This window comes from Ictalurus punctatus, chromosome 7 (genome assembly GCF_001660625.3).
Source record: "Ictalurus punctatus breed USDA103 chromosome 7, Coco_2.0, whole genome shotgun sequence".
Lineage (NCBI taxonomy): Eukaryota > Metazoa > Chordata > Actinopteri > Siluriformes > Ictaluridae > Ictalurus > Ictalurus punctatus.
In genome coordinates, this window is record NC_030422.2 from 32,860,674 (window position 1) to 32,871,659 (window position 10,986).

Consider the following 10,986-nt stretch of genomic DNA (forward strand, 5'->3'; position numbering starts at 1 on the left):
TTGATTGGAACGAAAACTTGAAGATTGGACAACCCTGCTTTAGACCCTTCAACATATAGACATATTTTGCTTATTCAGTCTAAACAGTGACAATACAGTTGGCTGTTTGAGGAAAATATACACCTCTCATCACAGTTTGCTGGTCCGAACTTTCCCAGGTGGAAAATGAGGTCATTCCAAACTGCAAAGTACCACTGACAATGCATGTGGAGAGCAGAAAGAGTGCAGAAATCTCTGGCACACTCTTATGAGTGCATGCACAAGCAAGTCATTTTCAGATAGTTGATTCCTTCCTGTTGTGTCATCCCATTGTCTTTCCGCCTTTGAACATCCAGGTTAAAGGTCGTGCATAAGTCAGAAAATTAAATTCGGGTCAGCTGCTTGGAAAAGCAGCTACGCTCACCACTATACAGTACCACCAAGACCGTGTGAGGTGTTGCTACTCTTGTTTTAACATTTGATTTGTGCTTTGATCAGCAGAAGCTGATTGTGTGTGGTGAGAGCCTGCATGCTTGTGCATGTGTGTGTGTGTGTGTGTGTGTGTGTGTGTGTGTGTGTGTGTGTGTGTGTGTGTGTGTGTGAAGTGCTGATAAGGACAAGATAGTGATTATCATGCTATTTTCTCTCTCTCTCTCTCTCTCTCACACACACACACACACACACACACACACACACACACACACACACACACACACACACACACACACAGACACACACACACACACACACACACACACTAGCTATTTTATCACACTGATCTCTTTCCATCTCTCTCTCTCTCTCTCTCTCTCTCTCTCTCACACACACACACACACACACACACACACACACACACACACACACACAGAAAGTGTTCTATAACTTGCTATTTTATAAATCTTAAATAACAGTGGTATGTATGTAGTAGCAGCTCAGGGGTTAAGTCTTTTACAGTTTTTCTCGAATGCTAACACGACATTTTCTCAGAACGCTAAACACACGTCTTGATACTCACCATTTTGGCCAAACCCTTGACTTTTGACCAAAAAGTAAACACTTTAGTCAAAACCGTATTATCTCTTGTAGAAACCAAACTTTACATTGAAATTACACACAAAACCATCAACTACAATCAACCTTCTGAATGCTCTTTGCACACTGCTGGGAGGAATTTAAAAAACTATTATAAAAAGGTTTTCATGAACCAATAACTATAACGTGTCCCTGAATGTTCCACTCCATGAGTGTGTTACGATGTGAATCATACAATCACACAAACACTACAATTGTCCTTCTTGTACAGTGTTTCTAAAGGCTAAGAAAACAAGGAAAGAAACATCATTTTCAGGTAAGAAGGTTAGAGTACGCTACAGTCCTGTAATAGCAATAATAGTTCATTCGGAGTCAGCATTCTGTCTCTGACTAGGGTTAGGCCAGAGATTTTCATCAACATCAGAGGCTATGGTTTCCCTAGCCAAACTGCGGGGGGAAAATGCCCTGCTCGAGCCATCCCCGACAGGACTCCACAGCAATGTCCTCACAAACTTCCTCCATGGCTTGGAAAAGGTTGTTCTGTACATACGGATTTCTGTCATAGACCTTCCACCACCATGCTGAGGAATGGGGAGTATGGTAGGAGGAACACATTTGTGAATCTTGGATCATTCATGAACCAGTTCGGTACCAGGAAACAATTGTTTGTTAAGGGTGTTTGAATTGTGCTGGTTTGAGTTTAATTACTGAATGGCGGTGTTTTCTAAATGACAACATGGTGATAACTGTGTTTTAAAGTGAGAGGTGTGTTTAGACTTTTCCAGAGTAATGTGGCAGAAAGGGTAAATAGTGTTATAGACTGGGGTAGATGGTCTTTCTGCTGGGAATTGGCTAAATGGTTTCATGAGGATGGCTTACACTACAGTACCATTTTTTATTAGCAATAATTAGTTGTATAAATAAGCATGAGCTGTATAAATTTAAGCTACTGTGGATAAGGGCTTCTGCCAACTGCCAATAATAATAATATGTGATAAATCTGTAAATCAAAATAATGAGATTATTATGTAAAAACTAACACCTTAGAATTTTGTAGCTTGTGGTTCAGAGCAGCTCAGTGCTTCAGAATGTCTTTTCTTATACTCATTTTGCCTCTGTATGTTTATTCCTGTATCAGTCATTCCACATAAACATGTAGAAATGTTGAGAATTGCAGATTTTTTACGTTAACCAATAACATGTTTCATAATACAGTTTATTATTGTATGATATATATATATATATATATAAAGAAAAATGCATACATGCAATAACTAGTCAAAAAGAAAAAAGTTGGTAGCAAAACAAGAACAAATTCATGATGTGTGGGTGGGGGGGAGGGGTGTTTATTGAGAAAATAAATTTAAAAATACAAATATTCAAAAGAGGAAAAAGATACTGGGCAACAAAACACATTTATTCATTTGCTTATTTATTGGAAAATGTTGAAAAGACGTATGACAAACATTTTATTGCCTTTAAACGCAAACAATTTAGTTTTCTTATACAATTTAAAAATGTGACTTGAATATATATTTTAAAAATCAAATAAAATGCCTAATAGTCAAATAAAAGCTTTATTCTTTCCATCCAAACACTGGAACCTTTATATAAAAATTATGCGATATTGTTTTTCAAAAAAAACATTTTGTGAAAGAAATATGAATTGCTTATTAATGGAGAGAGGATTTAACAGCTCGGTTGAGGTCAGGCTCGCTGATCGATTGTTTTGATGGTGTCCTGAACCCACTTATCCTTGGGGTTTGCACACGTACGACGGCTGTCGTCTAGAATCAAACTGCAGATGAGAGAAGATGTACGTCAGTGTAAAACTATCATCAAAACAGAAAACCTAACACTCTCACACCTCCTGAACACCAAGATAATTTAAAACTTCAGTCCCCTCTGAAAGTATTGGAACAGCAAGGCCAATTCTATTGTTTTCACTATACATTTGGATTTCAAATAAAAAGATGAATATGAGACGAATATTCTGATCAGATTTACATCTAGATGTGTTACAACTTGGAAGCACCATTTGTTTGAACATATCCATTTTCTAAAGTGATCAAAAATACTGGAAGCTTGCAGCCCCGGTGTGTTAAATTGATTGTTTAAAGAATGAAAAGCTCTGAACAGTGAATTTTGTTTTGAACCCTAGATTTCACCTGTGAAGACTGACATGAAGACATGAAGACCATAGAGCTGTCTATGGGAGAAAAGTGAGCTATTTTGAAACTGTGAAAAGAGGGAAAATCTATCAGAGGCATTTCACAAACATTGGGTATAGCCAATACAACAATTTGGAATGTCCTGAAAAAGAAAGAAACCACTGATGTACTGAGTAACAGACACCAAATGGGTCGGCCAAGGAAAAGAACAACAGCTGGTGACAGAAACATTGTGAGATCTGTGAAGAAAAACAAAAAACAACAGTCGGTGACATCAGCAACAACCTCCACAGGGCAGGGTGAAGGTCTCACAATCCACTGTTCAAAGAAGACTTCAAGAGCAGAAATATAGAGGCCAAACCACAAGATGTAAACCACTCATCAGCAGTAAGAATCAGAAATCCAGATTAGAATTTGCAATGAAATACAGAGATGATCTACAAAAGTTCTGGAACCAAGATGAACCTCTACCAAAGTGATGGAAAGGCCAAAGTGTGGAGTAAGATGCTTGATGCTTGATGCAGTTATTGCAAGCGAGGGAAATGCAACCCTGCATTATTTGACTTTACTTTAAGAAAAATAAACTTGCAGTTATGGTCTGAGCTGCAAAGCCCTATCTCATTTGTAAGTCGCTATGGATAAACGTGTCTGCTAAATGAATAAATGTAAATGTAAATATCGAGTGTAGGACATCGACTACATTTATACTTTTACTCACTGAAACATTGGTGTTTAAAATTTTTTTTTGTTTAAAAAATCTAGATGTAAATAACAGGAAATTAAAGCTTAAATTCCGACCTATCGTCTCATATTCATCTTTTGAGCTGAAACCCAGATGTCCTCAGTGTATAGAAGAAAATGAAAAAAAAAAAAAAAAAGGCTTTGCTGTTCCAATACTTTTGGAGGGGACGGTATAACCATGAACAAATATTTACTTATCATTAATTAAAATTGATTTTAAAAAATAATAATAAATGAGGGAATGAAAGCTTACATGACTCCAGGATTTGTACACTGACGTTCTGTTACTTTATACGCTGTAATGACATTTACAGGGATCGGTTGTGTCTGGTAACTGAAACAGCATTTAACTGGTCCATTTCCATCTGTGTGAAAACATTTACACATTTAGATCTGTGATTAAATACTGAATAAACAGCATTCGATGATTTTATATCTGCTGTAAGGTTCTGCTTGTAGTATATTATAAATTGTACTACAGCGCTGTGGAGTTCTGGATGGTGATTGGTCAGAAGGTGTTGGTTAATTTTCTATAACAGCAGCTCTGACAGTAGCGCGAGCTCTGACGTAATTAGATTCATTATGTGTGTACAGCGTGTGTCGTGGATATGGTGAAGATTGCTGTGAGGAGACGTTTATTTAACATTTATAGTGGGAGTCTTCAGGGGAGAGGAGTTCATGCTTTGCAGTTTCTCTGTAACAAACAAAGCTGTATTTTTTTACTTGAAGAGAAAGAAAAAAGAGAGGATGCTGAGGAAACGAATGTTTACACATTAAACAGGACTATAAACAGATAAAGTATGGTGTCGTAACTGCTCGCGAGTCTCTGTGGTATATGAGTAATAACACAACGGTAGCCGTGCTGTTACAGGAAAATAATCAAGTTCAGGGTGTTAGCAGTAACTCCGCTTCATCACACCACCACATCGCTCAGTATTTTACTGTAACAGTGCGACAAACACACAGTTTATTAACGCTGCTTATTCTCAGCAACCTGCTCGTCTTTTTAGAGAATTCAGTATCATTATAAACCAGAGGAGTGTTCAGGAGTAATGACTCCAGTCCAGATGTTTTAACAATTTTCTATCTTACTAGTGTCTACTTAGTGCTTAAGTTAATGCATGTTAACTGATAAAAACAAATGATCACAAGTACAGATAATAATATGTACAAAGCAACATGTTATCAAGGTAAAAAGGTAAGCTTTATCTTACTATGAGCCGCTGTGAAGGACTGAAGGCAGCCGAGAACCAGCAGAACCAGCAGGAGAGAACGAGAGACCATGGCTGCTGATGATGATCACGATGTGAACAGGACCGTATTAATGCAGATATCACTTCAGCACTGGTCTTATAAGCTGATAAGAGGGGTGTGAGAGTGTGGTTTGAGAGGGGGTGGCAGTTTGATGGTGATGAAATGTTGCACTTTGATTAAAAGAGAAAAAACTCATCCGTTCCACAGAAAACCAAGCTGCGGTTTTCAACCACAGACAACATCTGAGCAGCGTTGACACACTTTCCCAGCCAAACTTACATAAAATAAAATAAACATCAATATAAATAAGTGCAGCTTCACTGGTCACTGGTTAATCTCTGGATTACTGTGACAAGATGCCGTTTAGATTGAAACTCTAAAACATGAACGTTCACGGCATGGACACCATCACAGGCTTTGAAACGGTTAAATGAGTCTGTCTTTTACATTAACAGGGAACAGTGTGGAGCCTAAAGGTTCGATAATCCACCAGGTTGGAGTTCCGTGCTAACAAAGTTCATCAGGGGGATTCAGCTAAAATTTGTAAGAGTTCACATTCATAAAATTCCTTGTTTACAACGGGTCACATAAGCAGCAAACATGGCTGAATGTTAGTTTATGACTATAAGATCGATCACAGCAGCTATGTTTTGTTTCATAGTGATGTGTCCTGTTGTGCTGAAGTGCAGATGAGCATGAGATAGCAAGTTAACAAGCTATTTTTTCACACAGACCTATATCTCGCCATCTCTCTCTCTCTCTCTCTCTCTCACACACACACACACACACACACACACACACACACACACACACACACACACACACACACACACACACACACACACACACACACACACACACACACACAGACAAACACACAGCGTCTTTAACCATCAGTGGCCTGTTCCTGTTTTTGATACATAAAATAAAAACGCCCCCATTCCAAGTAGATATTTGATGCTTTATAAGACAGTTTGGTTCGGCATAAAAAACATGTTACTGAGCATAACTGTGATTAGTGTAGGGACTGAAAGATCTGAATTTTATTACTGTAAATAGCACTAGTGTCAAAATTTCACAATGATAAAAGTTATTAACAAAGAACGAAGAAGTGCGTGGGTGGAAAACAGTTGTGGTTAGTGATTAGTAATTAGGAAAGGAGCTGATCAGTGATTAGTCACTGGGAACAGTGGGGGTCAGTGATTGGTCATTGAAGACAGTGGGGGTCAGTGATTAGTCATTGGAGACAGTGGTGGTCAGTGATTAGTCATCGGGAACAGTGTTTCTTCATAATTTAATAATTGACATGAAAAATAAATATAATTAAATGTGCCTAATTATTATCCTTATGTACTTTCTTATTCCCTTGACTGTGCTTGCAGTGCTAAAGAACAACATGCTAAAGTGCTAAAGAACCTGCTTTTATAGGCACTCTATAAAATAACATTTCTTCTTCTTCTTCTTCTTCTTCTTCTTCTTCTTCTTCTTCTCCTTATTATTATTCTGTTATTCTTCTGTTATTATTTTCATCCTTAAAAGTATCATATAAATATGTTATTTAAACTAAATCTATTTACATGTATTAGAATGGACATCCGGGATGGGAGAGGATGTTCGAAGTGTTGAAATGCTGATGAATCTGACAAAGCAGTCTATCTCACTCCATCTCTCTTTCCCTCTCCCACCCCCCTCTCTCTCTCTCTCTCTCACACACACACGCACACACACACGCAAGCAAGCACGCGCGCGCGCGGCATCTTTAATCATCAGTGGCCTGTTCCTGTTTTTAATACCTAGGTTTCATAAAATAAAAAAGCCGTGTGATGTTTTATAAGACAGTTCGGTTCTGCACAAAAACACGTTACACAGCATAATTGTGATTAGTGTAGGGGCTGAAAGATCTGATTTTTATTACTGTAAATATCACTAATGTCAATATTTCACAATGATAAAAGATCCCTCTCTGCCATAATTCTGCCTTCATCGTAAATTTCTTTTTTTTCACAAGCCATATCATCACATCCTGAGTCACACAAGAGAAGGTAAATGAAATGAAATGAAGCTATAGCCTGTAAAAACTCCTCCCTTTCTCAGTAAGCTGCTTTCATCTAAATATTTTACATACTTTAAATGTACGTGATTGGATAAACTTCAACAGAGGATCTGATGCAGAATCCGTGAAGGGTTAGGTTTTACTTTAATGCTTGGTTCGATCCACTGAAATACTTTCCTGGATCAACATCTGGATGTCAGTCTGCCTGTTGACAACCCCTGAGCTGATGTTTTTCTAATTCCACAGACTTAGTCTAATGCCCTGTATATATTTCAGGGTGGTAACAGTAACTGCTTCATCACATGACTTCGTCATTGATTATTTTACTATAACAGCATGACACACAGTGTTCATTTCTTTACTTGTAAGGTAGCTCGAAGGTGACTTCACAGGAAGGGGTTGACAGGAAGTACACTATGTCTAGGGTTTACATGACAAAGCCACTTTCCTACACATGAAATCATCAGTTTGTGGACTGATGATTTTAACACCATCTGATTCCAAGTTGTGTTTAGTTTGATATTTTATGACTTTTTATTGTGTTTAGTTTGATATTTTATGACTTAACCTGTTAACTTTTCTTAACCTATATTGTTGGGGTGTGAATACATTTGCACCCTTTCACACTCTTTTCCCTTTCATTTGGTTTCTACCCCTTTATGGAACGAGAGATTGGGATAATTAGTGCCTGTGTATTTAAACGCTTGGGCAGGAAGCATTAGAATGTAGACTTTGTCATTAGAATGTAGACACCTGCCCCTCTTCTACAAAGCCCCACAGTTATGGAACAGCCTTCCAATTAGTGTTCGGGACTCAGATAGTCTAAGTGTTTAAGTCCAGGCTGAAAACATATTTGTTTACTCAAGTTTATCATGACTAGACTTTCTTTTACGCAAAGTACACACTCCTATCCATTACAGGATAGTAAGCATACCTAACAATCTCTCCCTCTCTTTATCTCCCTCTCTCCTTCTGTAGAGCCACACATGATATTATGGAGATGTGAGTGATCCTGATCCTTTCTACTCTCCGGACCTGCCTGATCCATCCTGATGTCCTACCTCTGGATGGAGCTCTCATCAACTGGAGGATACAGTCTGTTACTGAGGACGACCCCAAGCAGTGCAGCCTGGAGATTGCTAAGGATGATGCCACTTGAAGAACCATGGAAATGGTTTTGAAACACGCTGGAAAATTGACATCACTTGGAAAAGTGTTGATTAGTGATTAGTCGCTGGGAACAGTGGTGCTCAGTGATTGGTCATTGGGAATAGTGGTGGTTGGTGATTAGTAATTAGGAACAGTGGTGTTCAGTGATTAGTCATTGGAAACAGTGGGGGTCAGTGATTAGTCCTTGGGAACTGTGGTGGTCAGTGATTAGTCATCAGGGACAGTTGTGATCAGTGATTACTCATTGGGAACAGTGACGGTCGGTGATTGGTCATTGGGAACAGTGGTGGTCAGTGATTGGTCATTGGGAACAGTGACGGTCGGTGATTGCTCGTCGGGAACAGTGGTGGTCAGTGATTAGTCCTTGGGAACTGTGGAGGTCCGTGATTGGTCATTTGGAACAGTGGCGGTCGGTGATTAGTCATTGGGAACAGTGTTTTTTCATAATTTAGAAATGGAGATAATAAATAAATATAATTAAATGTGCCAAATTATTATCCTTATGTACTTCCTTATTCCTTTGACTGTGTTTATAGTGCTAAAGAGCAACATTTTGTTTTATTTTCATCCTCAAAAGTATCAAATAAATATGTTATTTTAACTGAAAACTATTTATATGTATTAGAACGGACATCCGGGATGGGAGAGGATGTTTGAAGTGTTGAAATGCTGATGAATCTGAAAAAGCAGTCTATCTCACTCCATCTCTCTCTCTCTCTCTCTCTCACACACACACACACACACACACACACACACACACACACACACACACACACACACACACACACACACACACACACACACACACACACACACACACACACACACAGCATCTTTAATTATCAGTGGCCTGTTCCTGTTTTTAATACCTAGTTTTCATAAAATAAAAAAGCTACGTGATGTTTTATAAGACAGTTCGGTTCTGCACAAAAACACTATTCAGCATAATTGTGATTAGTGTAGGGGCTGAAAGATCTGAATTTTTTTTTCTGTAAATATCAATAGTGTCAAAATTTCACAAAGATGAAAATCAAACACAGTTCAGACCCCCTCCTCTCTCCAAGCACAGCTCGGCCACGTGCTGAGTCACACAAGAGAAGGTAAATTACATTTAATGAAGCAATAGTCTGAAAAAATTCCTTCCTTTCTCAGTGAGCTGCCTTCAGCTAAATATTTTACATATTTTATTTATGTAATGTATTTTTATTATTTATGTAATATATTTTATTATTTATGTAAAATATATTTTATTCATTTATTTATTTAGATTGGATAAACTTCAACAGAGGATCTGTCATATCACAGCAAACCAGTGACTCTGTTTCCCAGTATGCACCATGAACTAACGAACTATAAACATGGCCGTATAGAAGGACTAACTTGGGATAATTAGTCCCTGTGTATTTAAACGGTTGGGCAGGAAGCATTAGAACGCAGACTTTGTCACACCCACCCCAGACACAGTCTCAGAGTTTAAGTCCAGGCCGAAAACATATTTGTTTACTCAATCTTACCATGAATAGAATTTATTTTACGCAAAGTACACAGTCTTATCCATCACGGGATAGTAAGCATACCTAACAATCTTTCCCTCTCCCTCTCTCATTCTGTCGAGCCACACATGATATTATGGAGATGTCAGTGATCCTGACCCTTTCTGCTCTCCGGACCTGCCTGATCCATCCTGATGCCCTACCTCTGGATGGAGCTCTCATCAACTGGAGGCTACGTTCTGCTGCTGAGGACGACCCCAAGCAGTGCAGCCTGGAGATTGCTAAGGATGGTACCACTTGAAGAACCATGGAAATGATTTTGGACCACATGGACGTTCTCGCTGTGGTTGCTGGGACGACGGTTGCTGCGATGGCCTTGGGACTGCAATTACCACATGCAGTTTTACACTCAGGTCTCCTTTAGTGAACAGTGGACTAGTTCAACAAACAGACTTCATATTAAACCATAATGAACTTTCCTTTACTCTCACACTATCCGTTGTGACCCAGATGAGGACGGGTTCCCTTCTGAGTCCGGTTCCTCTCAAGGTTTCTTCCTCATATCATCTCAGGGAGTTTTTCCTCACCACCGTCACCACCGGCTCGCTCAATAGGGATAAATTCACACACTTAAAATCTCCATCCTGTGTTTATATGTTTCTGTAAAGCTGCTTTGAGACAATGTCCATAGTTAAAAGTGCTGTACAAATAAAATCAAACTGAATTGAATTGATCAGTGATTTGTCATCGGGAACAGTGGTGATCAGTGGTTAGTGATCGGGACGCTATTTGTAGTGCGTCCTCAATTTAAAAGCCATGAATGCTATTGTGTAGCCTGGTTCATTGCCAGCGAGGTAGGATGGGGTTGGTTTGTTATTTGTTTGTTTAATTACCAACCTAGATCGTTGTTTGTTATTTTTATTTTGTTTGTGGAGTGATCAGTTGGTTGTGTTATTCGTTTATGACCGGGACCAACAAATTTTTTTTCTTTTAGTTTGTGCCAAGGCTGACTGTGCTGAGGGAGAGGTTAGTCACCTGGGTGGAACACACGGTTGTGACTTTGGTTATCACATAATGGAGACTGAGATGGAAG

At 38.8% G+C, this 10,986-nt stretch overlaps 1 protein-coding gene across 1 annotated transcript; it reads right to left on the bottom strand.

Annotated features, from left to right (window-relative positions):
* Positions 1-2,407: 2,407 nt before the first annotated feature.
* LOC108267133 (C-C motif chemokine 3) lies at positions 2,408-5,432 on the bottom strand. The gene is made up of 3 exons (XM_017471107.3): positions 5,138-5,432; positions 4,177-4,288; positions 2,408-2,809 (listed from the first exon to the last, which is right to left on the bottom strand). The coding sequence occupies exons 1-3, from the start codon at positions 5,205-5,207 to the stop codon at positions 2,719-2,721; spliced, it is 273 nt and encodes a 90-aa protein (XP_017326596.1). The 5' UTR covers positions 5,208-5,432; the 3' UTR covers positions 2,408-2,718.
* Between the last annotated feature and the right edge of the window lie 5,554 nt (positions 5,433-10,986).

What these genes read in the sequence shown, in the direction of transcription:
- LOC108267133 (XM_017471107.3), bottom strand. Translation starts at nt 5,207, where the DNA reads ATGGTCTCTCGTTCTCTCCTGCTGGTTCTGCTGGTTCTCGGCTGCCTT. An exon ending in GTCCTTCACAGCGGCTCATA is followed by an intron (nt 4,289 to 5,137) that starts GTAAGATAAAGC and finishes GTTTTCACACAG; the next exon opens with ATGGAAATGGACCAGTTAAA. An exon ending in TGTACAAATCCTGGAGTCAT is followed by an intron (nt 2,810 to 4,176) that starts GTAAGCTTTCAT and finishes TCTCATCTGCAG; the next exon opens with TTTGATTCTAGACGACAGCC.